General features: G+C 34.5%; 1 protein-coding gene across 3 annotated transcripts in view; it reads left to right on the top strand.

The window, feature by feature from the left end:
* The window catches only part of SDCCAG8 (SHH signaling and ciliogenesis regulator SDCCAG8), a 108,961-nt gene that overhangs the window by 8,333 nt on the left and 73,016 nt on the right, over window positions 1-27,612 (top strand). For 2 of the 3 annotated variants that reach the window (XM_041404168.1, XM_041404167.1), the window contains exons 4-12: window positions 1,902-2,015; window positions 2,418-2,543; window positions 2,837-2,977; window positions 4,342-4,406; window positions 6,115-6,303; window positions 8,237-8,375; window positions 10,999-11,151; window positions 13,485-13,619; window positions 16,681-16,797. In XM_041404168.1, the coding sequence (XP_041260102.1) occupies window positions 1,902-2,015; window positions 2,418-2,543; window positions 2,837-2,977; window positions 4,342-4,406; window positions 6,115-6,303; window positions 8,237-8,375; window positions 10,999-11,151; window positions 13,485-13,619; window positions 16,681-16,797 (1,179 nt within the window). The remainder of the gene's footprint in view (window positions 1-1,901; window positions 2,016-2,417; window positions 2,544-2,836; window positions 2,978-4,341; window positions 4,407-6,114; window positions 6,304-8,236; window positions 8,376-10,998; window positions 11,152-13,484; window positions 13,620-16,680; window positions 16,798-27,612) is intronic. The other variant, XM_041404169.1, reaches the window with a different exon arrangement.

Below are 27,612 nucleotides of genomic sequence, written 5' to 3'. Positions count from 1 at the left end.
TAGTAATCTTTACTACACTTCATACATATAAATAATATTGTTGCAACAAAATTCCCTTTTCTTTCCCATAGATTAAAGTTGCAATAGACATCAAATTATTAAATCATTTCTTTGATTACACCCAGGTGGTTGGGCAGAAATTTTCCTTTGCTATACACTTCATCACCTGAGGTCAAGGCCCAGCAAGATTGCTTCACATAACAACTGCAGTTCTGCAAGCTGGGTTTTGGCTAACCTAGCTGCACCCAGCCTCTGTTCCTGACACTCTTATATGTGATGGATTCCTCTTGTCTCCTGCCAGTTTATACAGTGGCAGAGTTTCTCTGATTCTGTGGTTTAGATGCTTGAGATTTGAGACATTCTGGAAAAGTACAAGGTGGGCCAAATTATTTGTGATGTTGGCAAAACTGTTTGTCACCATGTTGAATGCTGATTTTAGAGCTGCTAAGCATTTATATTTTATGAATCCCTTTCAATATTAAGTATTTTAATGTGAAGAGTGTTTCCAAGACTCAGGCATAATTGTTTGGTAATTCATATTGATCAGATGTGTCTTTCAGTTCTGATTTTAGTATTTAGTCATAGATTTAAATTCATGCCTCTCCTGACCTCTGTTCTTTCACCCTGTTATACATTATATTGTGAGAACATTAATTTAAAAATCCCAAATTAATTTATAACATTTTTGTTGTTAAAATGGTTAAAAAAAGTCACAGAGGTCCTCTGTTCTTTTTGTGTTGAGAAAATATGCTACCTGTTATTTTCTTTTTAGTAAAAAATTCATTAGCACTATTGTTTACATTACAATGATGTTTCTCAGTTTAAACATTAGAACTGTTTTTCAGTGAAAAATAAATTGAATAGAAACAGAGTTTTCCCACACTAAAATTTTCTAACACTGCTGTGGTGTAATCTTGTCAGGGAGGCAGCTGGAGGTCTCAGCTGCAATGTGTTCATTACGTTTTCAGAGAAGAGGGACGGATGAATAGGAGCCAGAGAAACAGACGACTTACAAATATTATCAAGGCTATATTATATATACTTTATACTTTAAGTGTGGTTCCTTTTTTTGGCTTAATTTCTAAAGTAGTTAGGAGTAAGAATTTAAATCAAGATGAATTCTGAGTCAATAGAACATGGGGCATATGTCTACTGAGCTAGGCAGAATATGTGGCAAATTTGGAATTCCTTCTCTAAAAAGATGTTTCTTCAGATAGTTCTGGATATCCTCCGTTTGTCTTTGCAGTCCTGGTTCCAGATATCTCAAGAGTGTCCCCCTCTTTAAAACAGTCAATACTAATATTTGGCATAATTGGACTGTAAGGTTTTTCTTGCTAGAAACTTTCATCTCATCCTAATTTAAGGATTATACCTTCTAAGGATTGGACAAGGAATTTTAATGCATTGTTGGTAGAACCTGTAGATAAGATAACTAGTAGATGTTAAAGCCATTAGTAGCTTGGTTTGATTTTTTTTAAATTTTGTTTTCTGGGGGTTTCTGTTCAGGTTTGGTTAGGGTTTTGTGGTTGGTTGTTTTTGTTTTTTTTTTTGAATGGTGAATATTTCAAAAGTAATGTTCAAAAACAAGGATGTAGGTTTCTGAATCTTTGATCTCTTTTAGACTTGAATTATATTTAGTAAATATATAATGGAATATTTTTGCACAAAAAGGCATGTTTGTGACGCAAAATCATAGGTGTTAGAATTGTGTGAGTTTCAAAAATAGGGATATGCATAAAAATACTTTTGTTCCTTCAGAAGTGTGAACTAGTGTTAATGGAGACAACTCCATTAACAACTCTGTGTGCATTTAAACTGTAGGTTTGTTCTGTGTGCAACCAAGATCTTACAGCAATAATGGAAAATCAGAACATAACATATGTTGTTTTTACTTCCTCCAGAAGCCCCCAGAAGCTGTGCCTGAAGACTTACCAGCCCTTTTCGATCTTGTTCCTATAATCACCGATCAGTCACAATACATTAAACATTTGGAAACAGAAGTGAAGTTTTACAAGGTATCAGACAACTTATTTGACCTACTAAAACCCTGGTCCCCCAAATGTGGGGAACTGCATTAAAAGCAGCTTACATTTAGATTTGAGATTGATTGCTGTAATGACCAAAACTGAGCCAAATCAGTTGAGTAGATCCCTTACCTTGTGTCCTGGTATCTAGTATTTAAGGGTCTTTAAAGACATTTTTACATCCTGTGACAAATACAAATAAGCATTTTTTTAAAGAAGATTTATAGTAATTTAAGCTGCAAAAATACAAAATCTCTCCTTTGTGAATTCTTAGTCTCTCTAAAAGGGTTAAAATATTTGAAAATGATAGTCTAGACTCTTGGTCTCAAGATAGATTTCAATATTGATAGCCATCTTAAGGAACCTTTTAAATGCAATTCCTTCATCCTATAGGAGGAGTTGTGTGGGGTGAAAGATCAAGAACAGGCAATTTTACTTGAAAATGAGGAACTTAATCAGAAGCTGAAATTCTTAACTGCAGAATACATGTTGAGAGAACAAACTCTTCTTGATGCCTCAGTAAGTTTTTATTTTTTGTTGCTTTAATCAGTTCTCAAGGATCTGGCCAGATTATTTTTATGGAAGGGTATACAAATGGTTGTCTGCAAACAGAATTTTAGTCAAAGTTTACTGAGAATTTGTAAATGTGGATTTCCTTGGGTAACATCATTATTGTAAGTTGCTAACCTAATTAACTTGTTTATTGGTTCTTATATTCTACTGAAGATTATAAGATTCAATACTTAAGTAAATTTGTTTAAAAAAATCCAGCCTGCATAATCATAACTGAAGCATTAATACTTTCATTTTAGGCAAATACTCAGAGATCCTGGCTGGTAGGTGGTAAAGACTGTAGCACACATCAGCCTGTCACCCCCTCACTGGTGCACAACAAAGATCAGGCTTTTGTTGCAGCAGCTTCTGGAGACAAAGCCACGTGGCCTGTAGAACTGGTTGGTATTACCTTTCTTCACAGAGTCCTACCTTTGCAAAACTGTTCAGTGTTGTTGTTCCAGTTGTGATTAGCTTTTAACAGACACAGGAGAAGTTTTAGTTAACCGAACCTTAATCTGAGCTCAAATTTTATTCTCTTAAACCTCATCTTCTCATTATACCCTAATTAATATTATTGTGCAGCTAGACACAGATGGCAGGTTGTCTGCAGTTCTGCAGATGATGACTTCCCAGAGATAGTTCCTGTTTAAAGATGATGGCTTCACTGTACTTTGGAGATTCTTAGGAGTAACACAGCACCCAAGCAGGTGGGAGCTAGCTGGTGTAATTTATGTGGCCCTCTACACAAGCTCTTTTCCTAATGAGTCGTTCTGCTCCTGGAGCAGTACAGGCTCAGGAAGGTACAAAAGTAGTTTTGTGCAATCTGCTTTCCCTTAGATGAATTACACACCTTGTGCTTTTAGAGATACAGAGGAGTCCTAGTAATTTAGAGATGATGTTGCCTCCTCCTGTATTTTTAGTTTCAGAGGATATTAATTTTCTTTTTGCTCTGAAATAGTGGGATAGTTTTGCTGTCTTTTGGGAAAAAACTTGGCTAATTAAAAGCTTTGATATATTTTGTCCATGTGCATTTGTGTACTGTGGAATTTATACAGTACTTCAATTATTTAATTATATGGGATTTGAGGATTTTTTCGTAGAAATATATAGTTTTGGCGTTTTTTGTACTATGATTTTAGAGTTGAAGACCTCAGTGATCGCTGATGCCTGCAGTTGTTTGGAAGCAGTTTTTTACAGTAATTGCTTTTTTCTTCGTCTGCCACATTTAAATCAGGAAAATCATGCTGATTGTAACTTCATTCTAAGTGTCATAGTGAGCTAAATTTGTAGTGCTTTATCTGGTTTGTATCACCATTGTATTTAACATGGGTGAGGTTGATTCATATACCTACTTCTTCACCATGTATATGAAGAGGAACTCCCTGTATTATAAATAAATAGCCTGTGTACTTGAAGTTCTTAATAATTAGGTATTAATATCTGCTGACTTGTGGGAGAGCAAGAGCAAACTCGAGATGTGATTATCAGTTTCTGTGAATCATTGTAGAAAGCTGAGGAATGCAGTTGGAATTGAAACAATTTACCATATGAGGATCTGGCAAAAAACTGTATTTAGAAACAAAAAATAGGAGGGCTGTTCACTTTTTAGACTTCCAGAAAATTGAAATATTTAGGTTTCTCTGCCGCTAGTATTTCAACAGGTTTATGTCCTCAGGGAAAAAGAATGTGGGTAAAGTCTAGATTTGTTTGTAAAGACTGTTATGAAGAAAGCAAGACATATCTTCTTCCATCTTTTTTAAAGGAGAATCTAAAACTTCTTTATCAAGAAAAAGTCAATATCCTTGATGCTCAAATACAGTCTCTAAGGTAAAGTGAATTTTTTTTCTTTAAATAATCCTGAATAAATTGTCACTGCATAACAGAATGAACCACTCTTAATCTGACTTTAAATAAGAGAATGCCTGAATGTTGTATCTTCTAATAGTGTCCCTGAAAACTGGTTTTCTATTAAGTTTTTTCAAATATAGATGTAGCAAAATTGAATGCACTGCTATTTTACAGAAACAGTAGCAATATATAAAACATCTTCTCTTTTTTTACCCTCTTTCCCCTAAGAAAGGCCACATAAGGTAGACCACTCAAGGAAAAAAGAGAAATTACAATTGTAACTTGTGTGACAGCTTCCATAATTAACTACTTTCTACTACTGTTTAATTATGCTTTTCCCTAAATAAATTGTGGTTTCAAATATTTGAAAATGCTAGACTGTTCTCTGTGTAAAAAGAGTTGTTGGTAGGGAGACAAGTTAAAAGAATGCTTTCTGCATTGGTGAAACCTGTAACATGCAAAGCCAGTTGTCTTATTGAAGGTAAAGGAGGATCTTCAATTTCAGCTGTATAATCCAATTTTTTTTTCCCTTGGCCTCAAGTGTTCTATTTACCCAAAAATAATTGTTGGGGGTTCTCAGAAGTTCCTCAAGTACATTATTCAGCCTCTGATTTCTCCTAAGAGGCATGATCTTGCAAACAGGAAGTTCTGCAAAACTAAGTCTTATTGAAGTGAAAAATTACATGGCTTTCTGTGGGACTATCTTCCCTTTTAACTTGAAGGATGAATGTACACAGGACTTGCTGATTTCTGTCCAAAACTGTCCAACAATAGGTTTGTTGCGCCACGACTGTCTAAGGATATACGCAGAGCAAATTCTGTTCAGGTTCTAGTGGGTTATATGTAATAGACCAAGTACTAAAATTGGAAAAAGTGCACAGAAGATTTTCCAGATGGAAATAAGAATGCACGCAGTGTATATATCATGTGCACAGTAAATCCGATGCAACCAGAATGTGTCAGACTTCCTGAGTGTGTGCTGCCCAGATGGCCTGCATAACAAACCCAAAGCTTTGGATTCATTGCACAATTTGTCAAATTGATCTATATGTGCACAGCGTGCGTTTGTCTGGAACTTCCTGATGTTAACATTCCTATTGCTTGCGATCTCCCCAGCCTGACACATGCTTGGAAATTCTGGGGAAAAGTCTTCAGAGCACCTGGTAAAAATTTTGAAGACAAGTAAAAAACTTAGCCTGTTTTTCTGCACATGTGTTTGACCTCAGGTTGTGTATATTGCTGGATCTGAGTGAATGTGCTGATTCTTGTCTAGGGAGTAGAGAATAAATATGAAGTTAGTGATGTTATTAATAAAATCAACAGAAAATTGTTAGAGTATTGAAATATTTATACAGCTGATTTTTTAAAATAATGAATATTATACTCTGTTCATTCAAAATGTAAGCCTACAGGTTCTTTGTCTAATAACTTTGTTTAACTTCAATATTGTCTGAGAATATGGGGCAAGAAACAAATTAACACAGTATTGTTTTGTCTATTAATAATTTTGATTGGGCAGTTCAACTGTTATTTCTGTGTTAAAGTCTTCCTTAGCCTATTGAAAATGTGTAAAATAATGTTAATTACAGGGATTCTTACAGTTCTTTTTAGGTTACATTTGTATTTATATATTGTATATGAATATGACTTGTAGAAATATCTAATTTCACAAATTTCTTCTTTCTAGAAAAGACCTTTCAGAATCTCAGAAGACATGCAAAGATTTGGAAGGAAGGCTGAAACACCAAAAGTCACTGTTTGCAGCCAGAAATTCTAGCCAGGTTGGTGGTCTGTGCCTGAACTGTGCCCAGCACGAGGCCATTCTTGCACAGACCCACTGTAATGTCCACGTGCAGACCATCGAGAGGCTGACAAGGTGGGTAGTGGGGCGGTGTATTTGTGTTGGAAGTCTGGCTGCTTGCATTAAACCTTTTAAGTCTCAGTGTCTTGGGTTACATTCATAGAAGAGATGTGCATTTATGGAACAATGCACTCCCAAGCTGGAGTCATAATGCTGAAATCAGTGAATGTAGATCCCAACCACTTCAAAATCCACAATAGCTTTGCTACTTATTTCAAGTGGGAAAGAGTTTTAGTTGTTAGAGTGTAGTTATGATACCTTGGGCTGACCAGATAATGAGACAATTTACAGTCTGTTTCCTGTACTTTTTATACAAACAAGTCCTTCACACTTGCACAAATATTGTGCAAGTCCATGCATTTTGATTATTTCTTGCAAAAGTTCATTATAATTATGTTCTTGGAAGTTTTTCTGGCTCCACTTTATTCTCTTTACCTCTGAGGAACTTTTTAGATACATCAACAATAGGTCGTGTGCTTGGGGTAGGATGAATTTGCTACCCCAAACACCTGTAGCAGATCCTCCCTGACTACAATAAGACAGAGAAAACAAGTTCCATTGGACAAAAACAAATGAATCTATTTGTTGCACCCTTTTTTGAAAAATTATAGCTTTAATTTAATTTTTTTTAAAAATCACAGCTATATAGGCTGGATATATGTAATTCAGAGATCCCAACATTAAATTATTTTTTTTAAGGAATTCTGCCAGTCAATTCATCTTCAAAAAAACTCTCCCTTTCTACGTGGTAGTAATAATGATAGGATACTGCAACTTTATCAACATTTTTTAAACAGCCATCATTTATTGTCAGATATCTGAAGCTTCTTAGAATTTTTGAAGTATTAGAATGAGCCTGAGATGGAATAGTGGGTCAATTAGAAGCAGGGAGACTGAGGGGGCATAGAACATATATGAACTCAGTCAAGTGGGTGCTGTCCCTCTGCACTGGGTGGTTATTGCCAGGATTTATGTATTTTTTCCTATTACAAAGTCCAAAAATTTTCTGGCTAAGATCTATTGCTGAGAAGTCATGTTTCAAAATCTGCTGTTGTAACAAAAGTAATTCTTTGTCACAGATGTTGGAAAATACGAGCAAACTGTAAATCAGTATGTTCTTGTCCTCTTATATTATGGTGAGCTTGAAATAAAAATTCTAATTGATGTCTTTATTTATCTTAAACCATTTTTTCATTTGAAGGTTTAAAAAAATCTAAAAGCTACCTCTGCTTGTGGTGAAGTTTATTAAAAACAAGGGTATTTCAGTAGGAATTTTCAAAGGACTTTATCCAATTCAAAAATCAAATGAAATTTCAAAGTATGATTGCTAGGTCTCTGGCAAATAAAAAAAATGTTACCGTTTTACAACATTAAGAACACAACAGTTTCAGACAGAATCTTGAGCTGCACCTAAACCACAGGCAACAGATAAAACTTAATTTAAAAGCTTTTAACATATGACAATAATGAAAAGGTGAAGTTAAGTATTACAGTTTTACCAACTCTGCTTTACCATTTAGCACAGATTTTAGTGTCTTAATAAAGAGTTGTAGAATCCAGGTGTCCTATTGTTTGGCTTAGTTCCAGTTAGCAGCAAATGAATTTTAAAATTGTCATTTGATATACTTAATGATTGTTATGTCAACAGAATGTGCTCAGCTTCTGTGCATTAATGACTTGAGATCTGCTGTCTTTACTGCCAGTTTCTCTAATGGTCCATTCTTCTAAAATGAAGGACTGGTTGTCAAGTAAATGATATTTTCAGTATCTGCCAAGCTTGCAGTATGCTGTCTTTCACTCGTGAGTTTTAGTCTTGCTTTGCTTACCACTTTGCTTAAGCCTTTCATCTGTATGTATTTTATATTTGGTATAATTGTTGTTTGGGCTTTTTTCTCTTAGAAAAAGAAATAGAAGTATCTGGGTTGTTTTTTTTTTTTTTAATATGCAGAGAAAGAGATGACTTGATGGATGCACTTGTTTCAGTGAGACAAAGCATAAAAGAGATGCAGCAAAGAGCATCTAATGCTTGTAAGCAAGTTGAACATGCTGTGCAAATGGCAGAAGAGGCCAATTTTGAAAAAACAAAGGTAAATCCATCATGAAATTGGAGCTTTTTAGTGTTCAGATCTAAGCAAATATTAATTAGTTTTCATGCTAATGGGAGAATGCATGCAAATGACCTTTGTCATATTTTAATATAATGTACATGTAAAACAACTGCACCATGTGACTGTTTCTGAGCAGTAATATGAATTCTGTATTCAAGGTCTTAAATTCTCATCAATACTATGAGGAGTGCTGCCTTTTTTTAATTGATGTATTTTCACAGCTAGGTGATATAAATTGAGATGTAGAATTTTCAAATGCATTCATGATATGTAAGAGGATAATTTTGACATCACACTTCTGACCTACTCTGGAAAGAATAGTTAAAATGCTTACAAACAGCTCTTTTTTGCCTCACATGAGAGCAGTGCAAGAACTGATTGACTGTCAGAGCTGTTTGAAGATGAGAAGTCTATAATGCTAAGCTTGTCTAAGCTTCTGGTGTTATGTAGATAATAATGATATAAACAGTTTTAATCTAATGCTTGTGTTAGCCCTAGTTCTGTACACAATCAACCTATATTCACCTAAATTATTTCCTTGATAGTTAGTGACATCTACTGTACTATTAGTGAATTACTGTGGAATTGAGAGAGGGCTGCTTTGATTTGGTTTTTGTAATTGAATGCAAACAAGATTGATATAATTGTTCTATTGATAAAATTTGTGTTATTTATCCAGTGCTGTAAGAGAAGAGTGTGTGCTTGTAGGGTTGTGTGAAGTGCTACCTGTTTGTCTGCAAGGCTGAATAGTAGTCTGGGCTTTTTTCATGCTCCAAAACTATTTTAATAGGAAGGAACAGGAAAAAAAAATTTTACTTATACTGCATTAATTTTGGCTTTTTACAAGGACCAGTATACCTCTTGGTAAGTACAAACCATCCTTTTTTTTCCCCAGTCCTATTCTACTTTAAAGTGCTGTTTTTCTTGACAACTAGCATGGAATCCCATAGAACAGTCCAGGTAATAAAAGTGAGAATTAACACATCAAGCTTTCAAATTGCAATTTCATCAGCCTGTTGTCCCAAAGTCTAACCTCAGGTGCTTATCATTTAAACCCACCATTTAATTTTGGTTTTTTGGTTGTCTCTGTAGTTTTTTGCCTCTAGCTTGTTGCACAGAGCAGGAAGGAGATATATGTTATGTTTAAGTTTACATAGTTGAAGCAAAATCAGGAATTTATTTTTGACACAAATGTCATAAAATAATAATTGTTTGAACTGCTCATTATGTAGTCAGAACAATGGAGCTAACAAAATACACATTTCTTCTTGAAATGCAACTAATGCAACTATTTTCTTCTAGAGTGCATTGGTTTAGATGTCTACCAAGCTACAGCAGTTTTATGCAGGTAATTGTTTGCTGAAGTTGATTGTTCCTACAGAAAAGGATTCAATGCTATAACAGAGGGATTCTCTCATCACGGTAGACTTGTGATAGGAGAGGAACACTGAAGAGTGTCCCACAGAATTGCAATAACACTAATGGAGACTGTTAGAGCATTCTCTAAAAAACATGGCTCCCCTCATGAACAGTCCAAAGCCAAAAAAAACTGAACTCGGGGGATTTGCTTTGAGTGAAAGAAAAATAAGCAGTTTAAAAAAATTAATTTGAAAATAAAGGGTAATAAGTTAGAATTCCTAAAGGGAGGTTTTAGGAGGTTTTTCTATCTTCTTTTGAAACAGAATGTGCTGGATATCAGTGGAATGTTGAGTTTACTCATAGGCTAGCAAAGCTCCCTTCAGGGTGCTTTGAATACATGGATTTACTTGTAATGGAGTGGTGTGTTTCTGATTTAAACTGACATAACACTCAAATTCTACACTTGGCAGAAATAAAGCAGCATAAATAGATAAATATCTTTTTTTCCCCAGCATTTTCAGACTTTTTGAGAGTGTTCTTGAACTTAGGTTTCTCCCTTTTTGATAGAAAACCCATCTATAACCCTGAAATTAAGCAATACTTTATGAGGTATTTAGCAGAATTAATTTTTGACAAACCTGAAATTTATTTTTCAAACTTTTTTTTTTTTTATTTTTACTGACTGCTTTCAACTTTCTTAGCATTCTGCACTCAGTAATTCACTTTAGGAGGAGACTAAGTGGAAGTTCATACATTTTATTAATTTTTCCTTCAGTTCTTAAGTTAGACAGAAACTACTTTGTATTGCAAGGAATTTGCAGTATTTGCAAGGAATCAAATACTGGAGGCTGATTGTAGTGATGTGCATTCAGGAATTGCAAATTTTAAATGTAAGGCAAATAGTCATAGTTTTAGAAGAACAGCTACTTGTTTGGAAAATATGCACAGAAAAATGCTCCCATCTTTGCCATGATTCCTAAAAGCAATTAAATTTCTCAGTTACAGTAAGGCATGTAAAACATACAAACCTACAAGCACATACATCTGTTTTCATTTTGTTAGTCCTATTGTAGATGTTAACACAGTAGGATATGTATAAACATCATAAAAAAAAAATGCATTTAAAAAAATACATTTCTAATAGCAAAGTGGTTTATTTGAAGGCATTGGATAAATACCAATTTAAAAAAGTTTGTTTAAAAATTTTAGGTTTCTTTCACTTAAGCAAATTGGGGTTTTTTAGGCTCTAGTCCACTGTGAGCAACTGAAAAGTGAGATGGAACGACAGAAGAATTATCTTGAAAAGGAGCTGGCTGCCCAGCTAAATAAGAGGGCTGATGAAAAAGAAGCACTGCGGCGAGAAATGAAGAAGGAAAGGGAGGACTTGGCAGCAATGGTATGAGCTGGTTCTTCCTCTGTGTATTACAATTGAGTGTATCATCCTCCTCAAACTTTATTTACTTGTCTTTTTTTTTTAGTTTTGGGTGTGAGAGCTCAGTCACTTCTACCATTTCTTTAAAGCAGCGGTAGATAAGTGATGTTTTGATTTTGAATAACTGGGTTTTGTGCTATGTCGCTAGATGCATACTAGGTTGTTGATGTTATGCACTTTATTTTAGTCTTCATAATATTTTTAATGCACTGTGTCAGAGTAAGAAAGGGTTAAGTAATATGTGATTAAAGGTTTGTACCTAGCTTTTTTATAAAAATTATTATTTAGTTTGCCATGGCAAGCATTCAGAAGTTAGCACATGTCAAATTTAGGATTCTTTGCTACTTTGATCTTATATATACATTAATGTTACAATGTCATAATTTCAAAGTGATCTTATCATATGTTTAATTTTCCCACCTGCAGAAATGTGTTGGAATCTCTTTTCTCACTTTTACTAATGTTTATAAACTCTCTGAGACAGAATCTGTCTCATTGTTTATGCCACAACCATCATGATAGTCTTGATAACCTTTTTTTAGGCTTCTAGATGCTGCAGTAATTTGAGTATAGAACATGAGGGTTTTCTGCCCAATGGAGTCTACAGAGAAAAGCTCAAGCTAACAGCAGTAAGCCTGTGATAGAGGAGGCATTTCTAAGGCGATTGAAATGGGAAGAAATGCAGAGAGACAAATACTTCATGAATTAGTGGTTTTCATGCTTGTTTGATCTGCAACATCTTCAACCATTTATGGTGGAGGTGTGAAAACAACAGAGTCAATTTCTCTCCTGATTGAAGACACTTTCTTTTTTTTTTGGGACTCTTTTATAAGTTGTATGTATTATTTCTAAAAATCTGGAGATCACAAACTGAACAAAATAAACCATTTAAGTGTGTATAAAAAAACCTTCTTTGACTCCAATTCCAGATACAAAACCAGATATTAAGCACAGCGATAGGGACTAATTGATCTTTAAGTACGTGAACTGATTGTCAGAGATCTGTTGCCAAGGAAACTGAAATTTAAAAAATTATCTTCCACTGGAGACATTATTAAGCAATTCCTTGTTTGACTCCTTCCTATCTATTAGAAGTTATCCCTTTTATGAAGGTGTTTTGTTACGGAGTTGATTTAAAGCAGTATATTCACTCTAAAATATAGCCTATTAGACAAGCATTTCATACTTTTTTTGGTAGAATATTTCACTCCATGTCATCACATTAGTTTGTATTTCATCCCCCACTGAAATGTGTTTTAATAGAACCAATTCCCACTTTTAAGTAGTTGTATTTTTTTTTTTAATCCTGCATGTACATTAAACAACACATAGTGACACTATGATGATATCACGCCTGGTAATTAAAGAGATGGGATGACTTTGTAGAAAATTATGATCTATCTTAATGATTTACACCTACATATGATTAACTACTTTTATGAGGTGGTAGAAATGGTATACTGTGGATCAAGTCAAGATTCATCTCAATATTTTATTGCTTACTTTATGAAATGGTTTGTTTGAAGGGGAGAATTGGCATGATAGATAAATTGTGTGGATGTATAAGGAGTGAAAAATAGTTATGAATGTATAATCCACTAGGTTTCGCTTTGAATTTCTGAAAGTTAACCTAGAACTGTCAGACACCATTATTTCCACTTATATTAGTAAGCTTCAGGGCTAAATAGCTGAAGGCTCACTGTCTCTGTTTTATTGTTACATTTTTTAATCATCCAGCAAAATTTCATATGAATTACATTAGAATTTTTAATATACTAATTCTATATGAGTTTTGCACAACAGTATGCTTTGATCTATAGTGTTGAAATGTTTTCTGAACTTGAAAATTAATTTAAGATCTGTGCTTGCAACAACAGATTTCTTTAGCTAGGGGAACATGATTTGGTTTGAATCAATATACGCAAGGATGGATAATAAGGTGTTAAATAGTACTCTTACATTTAAGAGTATAACTAATGCATAACTAAGGTAGCCAGCTGCTTCTGACACCTTGTCTATATTAACAAGTCCTGGAGACTAGTGCAGTCGATAAAAAGTTTCAAATAAACTACTGCATGATGAATAAATTAAAAATAGTGAACCCATTAATAAAATAATGTATCCATATTCTGTTATATCATTATTAATATAGGCTATATACTTATTGTACGTGATTGATTTTTTTATTACATTTTTAATGTTATGTATTTTGTCTACATTTTGAGGAGAAAGTTCCACCAGAATTTGATCTGTGGTTGGTCAAATTGCATCATTACAGTGTTCTTGGACATTTTCAGGTGACAGCTTTGTCTAAGGATGTGGCTGTTTTGGAGGCTCAAATAGAGAGAATTACAAGGGAAAAGAATTCTCTAGTTAACCAGTTAGAAGAATCACAGTGCCAACTTGCATCTCATGAAATGGAGATGAATAAGGTAAGCACATATATAAAGGAGCATTGAAATTGTTTTTCCTTATCATTGTGACCTGAAAGAAGGGAATTTTTACCTTGTCCATTTTCCCCTGTTTTGGTAAGGAATGTGTGGTAACTGTAGACTTCATCTCAACATCCCAGAGGCACTACAGCTATCCCAATTGCAGGACTAAAAAAATAACTTTTTCCATTTCCAAGTCACCTTGTCATGCAGAAGCTAACTTTTCTATTTTGCAGCCTATGAGGGTCACTTTTTAAAACACTATCCCAGTGTTTCAGTAAAGAACTGAGTTTGGTCTGAGTGAGACAGCACAGACTTCAACAGTGTCCTTAATTGGTACCTGTGGGACTTGCAGGGCTACAATAAAGGGAGCTGTTGCAAATCACTGTTTTTCAAGTTCTTTCCTTTAGACTTTTTATGTAGTATACTGCTTAATTGAGTACTATTGATAGTACAGCTCTTACAAAGACATATCTAGTTAACAATTACAGTTTGACATACATCTTGTGTAGGTCTGTCACTCTTGGGTACTTTCTTTTGCACATTTCTCAATCGATTAGAGCCTTAATGGGGATCATAACATGAGAAAGAAAAAATATATTTGTTACAGTCTCTTGAAATATCTATTTTCCTTACCAGTGATCTCAGGGCCCATCCTACCTCTCCAGTTGTTAACTGCAAGGATTTAAGGAGCAATTTATTCCCTGGGCCTCTAGAGATTTCAAGAGAGGTTTTCAACAGCTCCCCTCTTACCCTGCCACCGTGGCTGATAGAAAGAGGCAAAAGTATGGAAGAAAATTCGCAGCAAAAAGTCATCCCAACTTACTAGAAACTTTATTTTAATTTTAACTGAAAGACAAATGAGTGTATTAAAAATGTCAGAATGGTTTAATCTACCAATTCTGAAACACACTTTCGGTCTCTCAGGCTGGGTTCACAAATCACTAGCACCACTTACAGGGGTGAGGAAGTGGTGAAAGAGGCAGTAGATACAAATATTCATTAGTCTGAAAAGAACAGTTTTGTACCCTTCCAATTTGAAGTTACCTCTCTGGAGGTGATACTGTGGTTCCAGTCCCTGCTTCAGTTCATGTTAATACAAAGATGCATAGGTGGTCACCTTGCAATAGTCTATTAATTGCACTGTCCTGAGAGATTGGAAAACTTAATTTCTGTCCCTGTACTAAACTGAGAAATCTTGAAAATCCTAGAGGAAGCTCCCAACCACTGAGCTGACACAACTGTGTGCATCACCCTGACATTTTCACTGGCTACGTGACATCTTTGCTTGTGAATCTGACTACTTGTTTCCAGACTCATTTTGCCATTATTAAAAACAGCAAATAACATTTAGTTTTAGTTTAACATTTTAGTTTAACATTTTAGTTTTGAGTTTTATCCAAAATATTGTTTTTCTTCATGCACCAGAAGTCAGGAAAAGAAAATATGGAGTGAGGCTCTATTTCCTTCATTCTTGAGGAGACTAAAAATCCATTATTAGGACAGCACCATCTGCTGATTCTTCTGTGTTATTCCCTTTGTACAGTGTGTGGAGAGCTGAAAGCGAGACTTGCTATATTTTTTAAATTTCACTTGGAGGAAGTGACATATTGCATTTTGTTACATCCTTCAGACAAAGGAAGGAGGAGGTAGAAATCCAGGGTTTGCAAGCTATGCAGTTGCATCTCAAGATTTTTTTACTTGCATATAATATTTTAGTGTTTAAAAAATGCTTTAGAACTTTGCCGTTCTTCAGAGCATTTGCTCCTTTGGGTTACTTGAAATGGCTAAATTCACAAGTTGTCCTTTGAATTTATAAGTGATGCTACTTCTTGAAAGTTATGACAGTTGGTTTAGTTTTTTCCTAGAGTGATTTCATTGCAGTATCCATATTTACATTTTCCCTACCTTTTTTTTAAGGAGGAAAAAAAAGAAAGTGAAAATGAGAAGAGGTATAAGACTGAAAAACATAAATTAATTTAGATTGTAGAATGCGTGAGAATGTTTTTGAGAAGCACAGAGGATTGTAGCAGCAAATTAAAAGGGTGTACGTTAAAGGAGCAAGTGCTGAGAGAATATAAGCAAGGCAGGAAAGTAAGTTGGAAAGAAAGTTGACTAAGAGGAGTTATGAGTAAACACATTTGCATTCTCACTAAGGAATGCGCATGTATTTGGTTGGTTAATTAAGGTGAAATGAACAGGCACAAATTGGAGGTGATGGCACAGGGTAAGAACAAAAAGGGGACAGCTTAGATTGAAAATTGAAAGAATAACAACCCTGCACAGCAGTAAAGTTATGTGAAAGGGATTAGTAATCTTCTGGTTTTGTTTAGTTTTTTTTTTATTTCTTTCACTTTCTCCTAACCCGTTCACATTTCCTCTAAATTTGATGCCAGATGGAAAGGATTGAGGGGGTAATATAACAAACACTCCAACAGCAGAGAATAATTGTCCTGTGTAGAAGGGATTTCCTGAAATGTTGCTTTGATCCATTTCTTCTGGACCATGTATCTATTTAAATTATACTGTTTTTTTAAAAGAATTAATCTTCAGTTTGCAGTAAGTTTGTAGTGCTCTGATCAAACTTTGAAAATTTTTGGCTTAACATTTAAACAATTTCTTTCTCAATAGTGTAAAATTAGCAAGTTAAAATACACCTTTAATTAGGAGCATGATAGATGCTTTACTTCTAAATTTTGAAAGTGTTGACATAGACTTTCTTGGGATTTTACAGAGAATGAGAGAAGAATATAAAACCAGCAGCTGTCATTTAACTGTAGAGATAGATATTTATAACATCAGCATTTATACTTAGCAAAATCTCTATCCAAATATATTTGAATCTATACGGTAGTGCGTATGTCAAAGTTTATGACTATATATAGAATTCAGATCCACCTTTCTATGTAAAGACATTTACCATTTGTAGACCTAAAATATCTGTGAATTAAAAATATGTTGCATTTCAATGACCTGTAGAGGGCACCAAAAGATCTAATTGCAGAGCCTGGTCTATGGACTCTTCAAGCTAACAGATCATGTTGTCTGTGTAATCTAACAGGTGTGTGGAGAAATGCGCTATCAGTTGAATCAAACCAAAATGAAGAAGGATGAGGCAGAAAAGGAGCTCAGAGAGTACAGAACAAAAACTATAAGGGAGCTTGAAATTAAGGACCAGGTAAGAGATAATACTGCTATAACTTTGCAGTTATTAGTTGCCTAAGTAGGGTTTTTTCAGAAGCTGGAATGATTCATTTTTCTGATAGTGGTCATTTATTACTGTTAAATGGTTTAAATTAATGGCAAAAAGCCAGCTTTTACTGCTAAATAAATACCTCTTGGTTATCTTAATCTTGTTTTCAGCCCTGGTATGTTCAGTTTTGCGCATCACTCATTCCATGATTTCATATAGAATTACTCTATCATATTATTCATGCCAGCTACTTAAATTCTATGTACTGTATACATGTGTTTATACACCTTTTCTCACAAATAAATCCACACATAATTACCTATACATGCAGCCTAACAGAACATTAAAGGCTCTAAGTATAACCTAATGATGCCAAAAATGAAAATCATTTATCTTCCAATTTCTTTAAAGATTCAATGTTACTAATGCTGGGATTCAACTTTCTAAAAAGCTTTAAAAAAAAAAGTTTAAAAGTTTAAAAAAGCAAAACCAAAACTAAAGTAGCCTTCTAGAAAAAAAAAAAAATAGAAAAAAATCCACTTGGCATTAACTGTTGCTTATCTAAAACTGGGATTTATAGTAATACAAAAACCAGTGTATGCTTTACACGCAGTCTGTGAGAAAGCATCCCATTCAGTAAGAAAGATTATTAGAGTAACCTGCAACATACTTGGCAAACATCTTGAACAGGTGTAATCTGCATCTTTTGAAGTGCCCTTTTTCTTGAGGTTCTATCCATTTTTCTCTAGGACTTCAAACTTTGAGTATTCCTTCTTAAGTTGTGATTTGCACATAAGAGTGTTCTGAATACACAGATTTATAAGATGCACATGAGGATGATATTTTTAATATGTCTTTTGTAATTTGAGCAGCCTATCCAACACGTTTTGAACCATTCTTTTTCTTTTAAATAACTGAACAGATCATTCCCTGTATAAGAATATATGTAGGGATAAAATGAAGTATTTCAAAAATCAAATTTTTAATTACCAGTTCCTCAAAAGCTGCATGTAGGAGACTAAGTTTATTGACTTAATAGCACAAGCTTAGTCAGGAAGCAATATTAATTCAAGTTATAATGAAAATATATGTAAAATCCAAAGGAGGAGCTTATTAGGTGAAATAACCCTTCAACATGTATAGAAAATGATACAGCGCAGAAGAAGAGAGGTCTTAAAGTGTTCTTTTTTTCAAGGTTTGATTTTTTTTTCACTCCTGCATCCTTTAGGCCTAAGGACACTGAAAAACAAAAAACAGGCTTGTCGTCTGTGTCTTGACAGATATCACAGATAAAAGAGTTGGCATAATCTTGGCATACAAATAAAACAGGATGTGTTTAATAAGATACTTGAAGAAGTATCTTGGATTTTAAATCCTGTTCTCCAGCTTGCTTGAGGATTGCCTTTTGAACAAATTACAAAATTTAATAAAATATTTTAACCTCATGTGATGACATACTGGTATTTTAATCAGTGTGGAGCTGAATACACTGAAATGTGGTGATTTATAATTTGATATAAAGTGAAATTATGTGAGGGATAGTTCCTATCAGCAAAAATTATTAGATAATTAGATAAAGATTAGATACTCAGTAATTACATTATTCTATTGTTCAAATATGATTGTTCGTTCCTCAAAAAAAAAAAAGGAAAACAAACAATTTTGTAATTCTCAGACTCAGTATCTAGCAGCTGTTTATTAGCTGTGGCTCCAGTAACCCAAAAAGTTCTGTATAGGTCCTAGGATTATTTAACACGTTAAAAGCAACCCAAGAAGAGTGTTAGAGTGCCTTGTTCTGTTATTGCCTGTTGGCTGGGGGTTTTTAAATCAAATTTTAACAAATGTTAATAAGTTATTGCAAATTATTTTGTTTAAAAAAAATGAAAACAGTTCAATCGCATCTATCTTTGTATTTAAAGAAAACCTGAAATGTTTTATCTTTTTATCTTATGTGGCACTGAATAGCAAATAATAATTGTTCTTTGGTCTCTCAGCCATGACCTGACCTTCTGGCTAGGAGACAGAGCTGATACCTTCCTTGGCCACCATCTGTTCATAATAAATACATATTTATTTTTTTTAAAGTAGAGAGACAATAATGTAGGAGTATTTTCATGCTATTCTGTATTAAATGATGTGGTTTTCTCTTTTAAAAACAAAGGATCATTTTTTGGATTGCCTTTTAACATATTGAGAGCGAGTTTACTGTTTCTTGACATATAATGCATTTTTAATTGTGCTGTGGATAAATTTCAATTTTGAAGATATTTTTTAGTTTACATGGAGTCACTTTTAAAAAAGCATTAAAATTATTCAGGTGTATCAGAATAGGCAGAAAGCCTCACATGTGCAGTTTAGGATCACCAGATACATATATCTGTATGTCAAGTAAATACAGGTTGGTATTTATCATATGCTGGTATTTATAAATCTTATTCAAAATTGAACTTATATCATTTAGGAAACTTGAAGAGTGTATACATCTTTGATTTTACTCCCTTTTACCCTAGTATCTTTTTCCCTGTGTTTATTGTCTGGTTAGGACTAACACCCACTTGCCAATATGTTATAAATCTCTGTTATTAGCATTTTACATTAATATTCCTTAATAATTAAGAAGCAATGAGCAATGTTACCATTTAAATTGAACAACTGTTTTGTGATATCATCCATCATGATCCTGACTAACATCAGGATTATGGAAGGAACTGGGGGGGAAGACATGTACTACACACTTTCTCTACACAAAACCCACATCTGTTCATCTGGCCCGTTATGTTGTAAAGTAGCATAACCTACTGCCCTCTCTTTTTCTATCTCAGCCAACCCTCCCATTGTGGATGTAGCTGTGCTGAAATAACAGTGCATTACTTAATACTTTTACTGCTTAGGAATAAGCTTTCTAGATTATATGAATATAATGCCTTCATGGCAGTAAACTGTGTCCACACTAGGGGTTGTACTAGCACAGCTATATCAGAGAAGAGTCACACCCTAACCTAAATTGCTGTTATTAGAACAAAAATTGTGTGGCATATTTGACACAGCGGGGCTTCACTTTTATAATACTTTTTTTGTTAATTTGTAAGCACTGCATGGCATAATTCATGCATTTCTAACAGAAATCATACTTTCTGACACACTATGAAATTGTTCCTCAGATTAACATCACTTGCTCTTTTCTGCTTTGCCTTATAAAAATAAAAATGAAGTTCATTTTTAATAATTTGCTTTGTGTTTGTCTGAAATAATTTATATTTGGCTTAAAATCTTGCAAGCTTCAGCATGTAGAAGTGAGAACAGTTTTTAATATTGGGTTTTGCAGTCCAAGTCAATTTGGGCATTCTCCTTATTAGACAGTTTTTACCAGTAGCATGGCTCCACTGGGAGTTGTGGTGTCCTTGCAGTAAAGTAGTAGGACATGTTAAATTCAACTCCAGAAGCAAACTGTAGCTCTTCAGTTTTGTTTTTTCATGTATTGTGGAATCAGATAAATACTTTGTGTAGAAATAAATCCAAGCTAGTAATCTTAACCTGTAAAAAAGTCTTTAAATTTAGGCAGATATAGTTTGAAGGGGGATTACAGAATTCTGTAACCAGAATTTTGCTCCAGAAACACTGTACTTTTTAAAACCCACAGATTTTTAAGAGTTGCCTGCATTGCAGTTCATAAGTCCAAATAAAAAGAAGTCAAGACTCGCTGACATGCATAACCTATACAAATAGGAAGAGCTACACACCAAAGTATTTTTGTGCAGTATGACAGAACCTAAATGATGCCTCTGTACATTTCAGACTGACAATTTTACAGACAAATAAAAATCTGGCAAAATTGCAGTCCAAAAGCACTTTGCCAAAGGGTATTTTGGGAATGTTTATCTCATTTGTCATAAATCCATGATTTATAGTAACCTAATTTAGATGCTATAAGAGGAGAGATTACTGACTCTGTCTTCATCAAAAATAGTTCAGGCCAAGAATTTGGGTATATATCCTGGAAATGCTTCAGAGTATCCAAAGCAAGACCAGTAACACCTTTTAAAGACCCTGGTTCACTGAAATGTCTTTTTAGAAACAGATATCAAGCTTTCATGACTCAGGCTTTAAAACACTAGAGTTTTCAACAGCTGTGACATTCAGCATATCACCAGATGTTTGAAACTTGCAAGTTTTAATAACTGGTGAAGATGTGTTAGGATGATGTGTTATGTGCATTCTTGTAATAGTCTATATCTATATCTGATATTCTGTTTTCTCATTAGTTATAAAGATGCTCTGGAAATTCAGTTCCAGAGTTTTGAAAAGAAATTCTATTAAATCAGAAAATGTATACTCGAGTAATATTTGACAGGGGGAAAAAACCCACAATTCAGAAGATAGCTTGAAACTCTTAGCATGAAATTTCATCACCTGGTCTGACCTTGATTATAATGATCTTAAAAATAGCAAACCTAAACTGCTTTTGGAAAAGAAAGCATTAAGGAAATGTGATAACCTTTACTGTAACTGAACTCTTCCTAATTAATCATGTTGTGTTTTGGGCATTCAGTGCATTAATTTGACAATGAGTAAATAAGGAGTAAAATGGCAGTATTTTAAGCCTTGCAAATTTTCTGGCCTGCTCAGGAAGAATTTAATTCTTTTCTTTATAGCTGGACTTACTAAATTATCTCAAGATTTTTGAGGAAGACATTGACCTACAACCCTGCAATATGTATATAAAATTTTAATATGGCTGCTGCTGCTCTGGCGTGGTATACCTTTCCTCTGTCAGCCATCCATTCCTCAAGAATCAGTGGTATGAGCAGCCTTCATTAAATCCTATTTCCTTAAGAAAAATCCTTGGGACTGGGATTCCCAGTGGTAGACTTTTCTTTACTCACTTGTCTTCATTTTCTGTACAGGTCTGCTTCCCCCTAAGCATCTATCCTGCTAAAAGGAATGAATAACACAGGATCAGGATTTTATTGTTCATAGGTGTAGTCTGGCCCATGTAACCTTGATCTGTGTTCTGTCATCCACAGTGATGTATCCACAGTATATGGAAAGAGAAAATGTTTATGTGCATTAAAAATTTTTCAAAGTAGGAAAAGAATTGCACATCTCTTGATATAGTGGGTTTACATACTTAAATAAATACTTGGTTTCTGTTGTTTTTTTCTTATTCTCTGACTAGAAAATATTGTTGTTTTATCAATAGTTATTGTGTCAGCAATCACAAGAAAAAGAGTGTGAAAGTCCCTGTCAGTTGTCAGTTGTTATTGCATAGGTTTTCTTTTCAGCTATTCCTTTAATGCTGTCCAGGAAGTAAGAACCAATCTCACATGAGTAGCCTTAAATAGTGTCTAATAATAGAAAGAATAAAAGGAACAGGTTTTGTTCTCTCCTGTTTTTCAATAATGAAGTAGGTGTAATCTTCCCCTTCCTTCTTTCTACATGCATCCTTCCTTTTCTGAATTTTTTATCAGCAAGTGAACCATATATTTTGCACTACCTCACTATCCCCCATCTCTCACCTTTGCAATGCATTAACCAAAAATCATCTTGTTCCACTGTGAACAAACTCACTTTCTTATCTCTGCTGGTGGCTGGTGACCAATCTGTAGTACAGCAATGTTCTCTGTTAAAATGTGACTGTAGTAATCTCTATGGGATTGGAAGTTTTGTTCCTGAAATAGTATTGCAGGTCAGATATTTTGGCAAATTAAAAGCAAATATTTTCATGGAAATTATGCAGTAGAATCCTTGTATTATGTGTTTCAGCCATTCACTTTTGTCATTTCCCAGGGTATTTATCCACAGGGACCATACTGCTCTTCAAGAGTTTGCACAGGAACAGACCTTAAAGATTATTTCTTAATTTAAATATTGTGTGTGTGTACTCATAAATCCATACTTTGCAACATGATTTTTTTTCTTTCCCCAGATAACAACCGCAGGTAACAAGTTTGCTTCAGTGAGATTTAAAGTGTGTTCCTCTAAATGCATCCACCCTCCATGCTATTCCCATAAAGTTCCTCCAGCATCCCTGCTCTTCCTAGGAAACTGCAGGGTCCTGTCTCTGTTAATTCTCCATCAGTTTGGAAGCAGAGCATTTGTGGCTGATGGCCTTTGCTGAGGTGATGGCTCTTGTCTTGAGGCTCTGCATTTTAGTGGAGCACACAAGGTGTGTGGTACTGCCAGGTGCCATCACACTTTGCAGTAAAAGTGGCAAAGGGGTCACAAAACTACTTGTCTTTGAGGAATTCAACAGTCCCACCAGATCAGGTTAGGACAATAGCCATCTAAGAAATCACAGCCTGCTTTGCTTATCCAGGTAGGCTACATCTTTCTTGTCCCTCTGGTCTTTACAGATCAGTTGATTTGAGCCAGCCATACAGAAAAAACTTCCCATGTGTGTTTCTTGGGGCTACTTCACATGTTTCTCCTCAGGTTACTTGCCCTTCCTGTCAGGAAAGGTTTTCAAATTCCTGTTTTAGGCTAAATGATTTGTAGAATTTGCAGTAGTCCTCTGTGTTTTTGTGAATTAGCCTCTTAGAAAGAAAGGGTCTTTGTGAACTCCTTTAAGCCCTGTGTATGTATTTGTATACACTCACAATTTATAATAAATATATTTCCAGAGTGGAGGTTTCCCCTTTGAAACCACGTGTAGCTTTCATGAGTGCTTTGTGTGCTCATTCAGATTTGAATGGGAAGCACCAGTAATTCAAATAGAGTGCAAAAGGGAGAGATCCATTGCTGGGATGTGATGGGGGTTAACCTTGTGATGGCCCTAACTCTCTTTACAAAGTTGGACAGTTCTTCAGGTGCAATATGCTATGTCAGATGGCCATGCCTGGGAGGTCTGAGGTTTAGAGACCACTCTGAACCTAGAGTTGCTTGATTGATATAAGGATTAGGATAGAAATGACTGCAAATGAGCCCTGCTGCATATGGCCTGATAGTAATCCAAGTAAAACAGTTGAAATCTTTCTACAAAACCAGTCTTGTTTTGCTGAGCTTTTTTAAATTAAAAAAAAAAAATCCAGTTAGTTCCGTCCCTGATTAATTACTATATTATTAGGTATGGAGGGCAACATAGATGGAGATCAGTGTGAAAGAGTGCAAAAATTTCCTGTCAATGGTATACACAGCATTTTTAAATGTGCGTGCAAGCCCATACTGGGAGCACCTCTTTAAAATACTTGGTCCTGAGTATCATCACTAGTTTCTCTGCTTTGAAGACTACTTTAGTAAATGAGGCTAAGCTTATGAACATCATGGCCTGTTAAAGTGTATTAATTTCAAGTGTGTATATCTTTGTAGATTGCATTTTTATTTTATATTGTTATTGATTGCCTTTTGGGTATGTACATTCAAATACCAACCACCACCGTGATTATATTTCACTTTTTATTATTTTATATTTTTTCTTCTTTATTTTGTTCTATTTTATGCTCCTTCAATCTTTTAGTAATGGTGGCAATTGTAGTATGAAACAAAAAAAATTGTAGTGTAAATTCACATTAATATTTTACTCTCCAGAATTATTTTACTGCAGAATTTGGGCAATGACAGAGTCAGTGCAGAATTTCCTTTTCAGGTTATACTGTGTATTTTTTCACCTGATGTGTGAACATAGTGGGACAACAGTGAATGTCATAAATCACTTAAGAATTAATTTGGTTTTAGTTTATTTTTTATTTTGTTAAAAGTCTTCTAAAGTTGTTTTTTGCATTTTCTTCAGAATAAAAGTTTTTTTATCACCACTTAATCATTCTCATTTGTTAAAAAAAAGTATTTGTCTTTTCTGTCAGTTTGATGTTATGTAAAATTCTGTGAAAAGCATCTGCTAGTTTGAAATTTAAAGTTGTATTTTTGCATACAATAGAATCAGCATTTTATGAAAAGAAATAATTATTTTAATTTTTAATTTGACTTGTTTTGATGATTTTTTTTCATTTAATCAGATTTTATACAGATAGAGATGTCTAGTTAATTAAAAAGTGCATTTTTACAATATGCATAAGTATTGTTATTTGAAGATAATGTCAGATAGGTTATGAAAAGGATATTTGAGGATTAATTCAGTATTTGAGAAATCATCTTTTATGTTTTCCAGAAAGTTGCATTTATATCACTGAATGAACATCTCTAGTGTGTTCCCCTAAAAATGCATTATAAAAATCTGAAGACAATTTTTAAATAAATCACAAACTAATGAATGAGAAGTGAAACACTTAAGTGCTTCAAGAAAAGATACAAAATGGTCCTATGTGCTTTAAAGTAGAAAAGTTAAAATATAAAAAGTGGTTGGTGGTAATGCTGGAAAAAGAATAATTGATTTAGAATAAAATTTTACTGCAGTGGTACTTCACTAACGCTTCATTTTTGTTTAAGTAAAACTTCTTTTGTGTAACTGGGCTGAATATGGATGCAGGATGGTGTTAGTGTGTTTCAGCTTATGGTGAGTAATGGTGTTTCTCTTACTGAGGTTTAGCCTGCCATCTTTCCATGGCAAAGTGCCTGTTGATATTCCTGGGAGTTTGGGCAACTGCAGAAGAAGACATATTAAATAGTACTTTTGAAATTATGTGCAGAAGTAATAAGAACATTAAAGTTGCAGAGTTAAGCACCAGAAGTTGCCTGTTCTAACCTTAATGTAGTCTTGTTGTACGTATACATTATGATAATTCTGTTCCTTGTTATACTGAAAATCTGTTTCAGATTTTCTTAAATGCAAGATTGTCATCTGTCTTTTTGCAGTTCTGTGCTCCATCTCTTGTCTCTCACATACATTGAAAAGTTAAGTACCTTGAAGAAATAACTTTCTGATCATGTGGTAAAAAGCTGTATCACAGGTGATAGGCACTGGGGGATGAAACTAACACTGCATGAGAAACAGAGCTGTCAGCAAAATGCTTTAGTTGGTGGTTTGTTTCTGTTTCTGTCCCTACGATTACACTGTGGCCTGGATAGCAGCTACAGAACTACTTACAGCTTCCTGATAGAAGAAATGGTAACTGAAGTAACACAAAAATTACTCTGAGTGAAAGTTGGGAAAAAAAGCTGCTGATAAGGTTCCCTGCAAAGACAGTGAAGAAGATTCATTGATTCTATAATTTTTCTGCAGATTAAATCCCAATTACATTGTGATGACCTAATGATGGACTAGACTTGACATGTTTCAGAATTCAGGACAGAGTGTATTTGTGAGACTATTATTGTTAACAGGAGAGAGAAGAGGGTTGTTTTCTATTAACATGTCTCAGATTCTGAGGGTTCATGTTTCAAACAATTACCTGAGGTTTTAAACTGAATTATCCCATAGTGTTGAGAGTATGATCTGTTTTCAGCCTGTAAATGTGCTGTGGTGTGTGGCTCCTACCAAATGATTTTGAATGAGTATTTTTCGGTGCTTCAAAAAGAACAATTTAGTTGATAAGCCTAAATATACCTGGATTGGCTGTTTCTGAGTTGCTGTTAACATGTTTTATTGGGTTATAGGGTTTTTCTGCCATCCCTTTCTCATGAGGTTGTCTGCTGTTTCTGCCATGATCATTACCAGAATTCTAGAATATAGGTCATGCTGCAAGCACCTCCAAACACTGGTGTCTGCCATGATCATTACCAGAATTCTAGAATATAGGTCATGCTGCAAGCACTAACTATACCTCCAAACACTGGTATTTTAAGATGTTTATGTATGTCTGTATATACCTAAACACATGCACAAACATATGTGTGCATGAGTATAAAGGAGCTGATACTGGATTTTGGCATTACTGATGAAAGTAGCACAAGTAAAATTGTTCTTCAAGCCACATTTTTATTTTCTTGATATTTCTAATAGAAATTATAAGACACCTGTGAATGCTTAAAGACCCTGTCATGAAGTGACACTTGCTTGTCTGAGGATTTCCCCTTGCACTTTCATGACAACTAAAATCTATGGATGTGTTCTTGAGTTCAGCCCTGAAGGTTCAACATCTGGCTGATGGAAACGAAACATTTTCACCAGAGGTTCTTGCACTTGGAATTTGCTTCCTTCTGTGGGTCTGTGTCAAAACCTGACTGAGCCTGTTTAACTTAAGGCAATGGTGTAAAGCCCATCTGTTCCTTGAAACTTTTCCCTGAAGGAGCGATCTAGAGTGTATTTATATTCCCAGCTGTGGTTGTGCTTTTTTTTTAAGTACTTAGCTGATGCTTTTGGACTAATTTGTGGTTTGGGTTTGTTTAAAGGTGTGCTGAATGGATGCACTTTGAAAGCAGATTTTAGCAATGTTTCAGAACTTCCCTGTCTTTAACTTGTGAGTACAGTGAAGAGTTCATGTCCCTGTTTACTATGAATGGAGAAATAACACTTATGAACTGGTACTGTTAAGAAGAATAGAGAACTCACTGAGACTTCTATTTAAAATATGCAAAAGTCTGAAAAAGTGGAAATGCAAAGCATTTGTAACTGAATATCTTAGAGCACCTGATTTTAAAATAGTCTGTCAGTGGAACAGGTTGTTATATTCTTTAGAAAGGATGAGTATTAACAGTTTTGTAGATAGTTTTACTATCTTTGCTTTTGGACTTGGAATATACCAATATAATTTGGTAGGAGGTGCATGTGATAAAGCAAGGTGACATTTAAATTCTAATCAAAATTTCCTTCATGAACCTTTGTTGAGTGTTCTTTGGGGGAAAAAAAGGTGTACAGTTAAGTAAATGGCAAAATTTTAAAATCCCCAACACTCTTGAAACGGTGGTGTTTTTCTGGATGAAGAGATTGTATTTCTCTGACATCATAACTGTAAGTAGTTTAGATTAACA

This window comes from Onychostruthus taczanowskii, unplaced genomic scaffold, assembly GCF_017590055.1.
Source record: "Onychostruthus taczanowskii isolate IOZ18803 unplaced genomic scaffold, ASM1759005v1 scaffold21, whole genome shotgun sequence".
NCBI classification, from domain to species: Eukaryota; Metazoa; Chordata; class Aves; order Passeriformes; family Passeridae; genus Onychostruthus; species Onychostruthus taczanowskii.
Note: the sequence above shows the minus strand (reverse complement) of the source record. Positions and strands in the feature narration are given on the sequence as shown.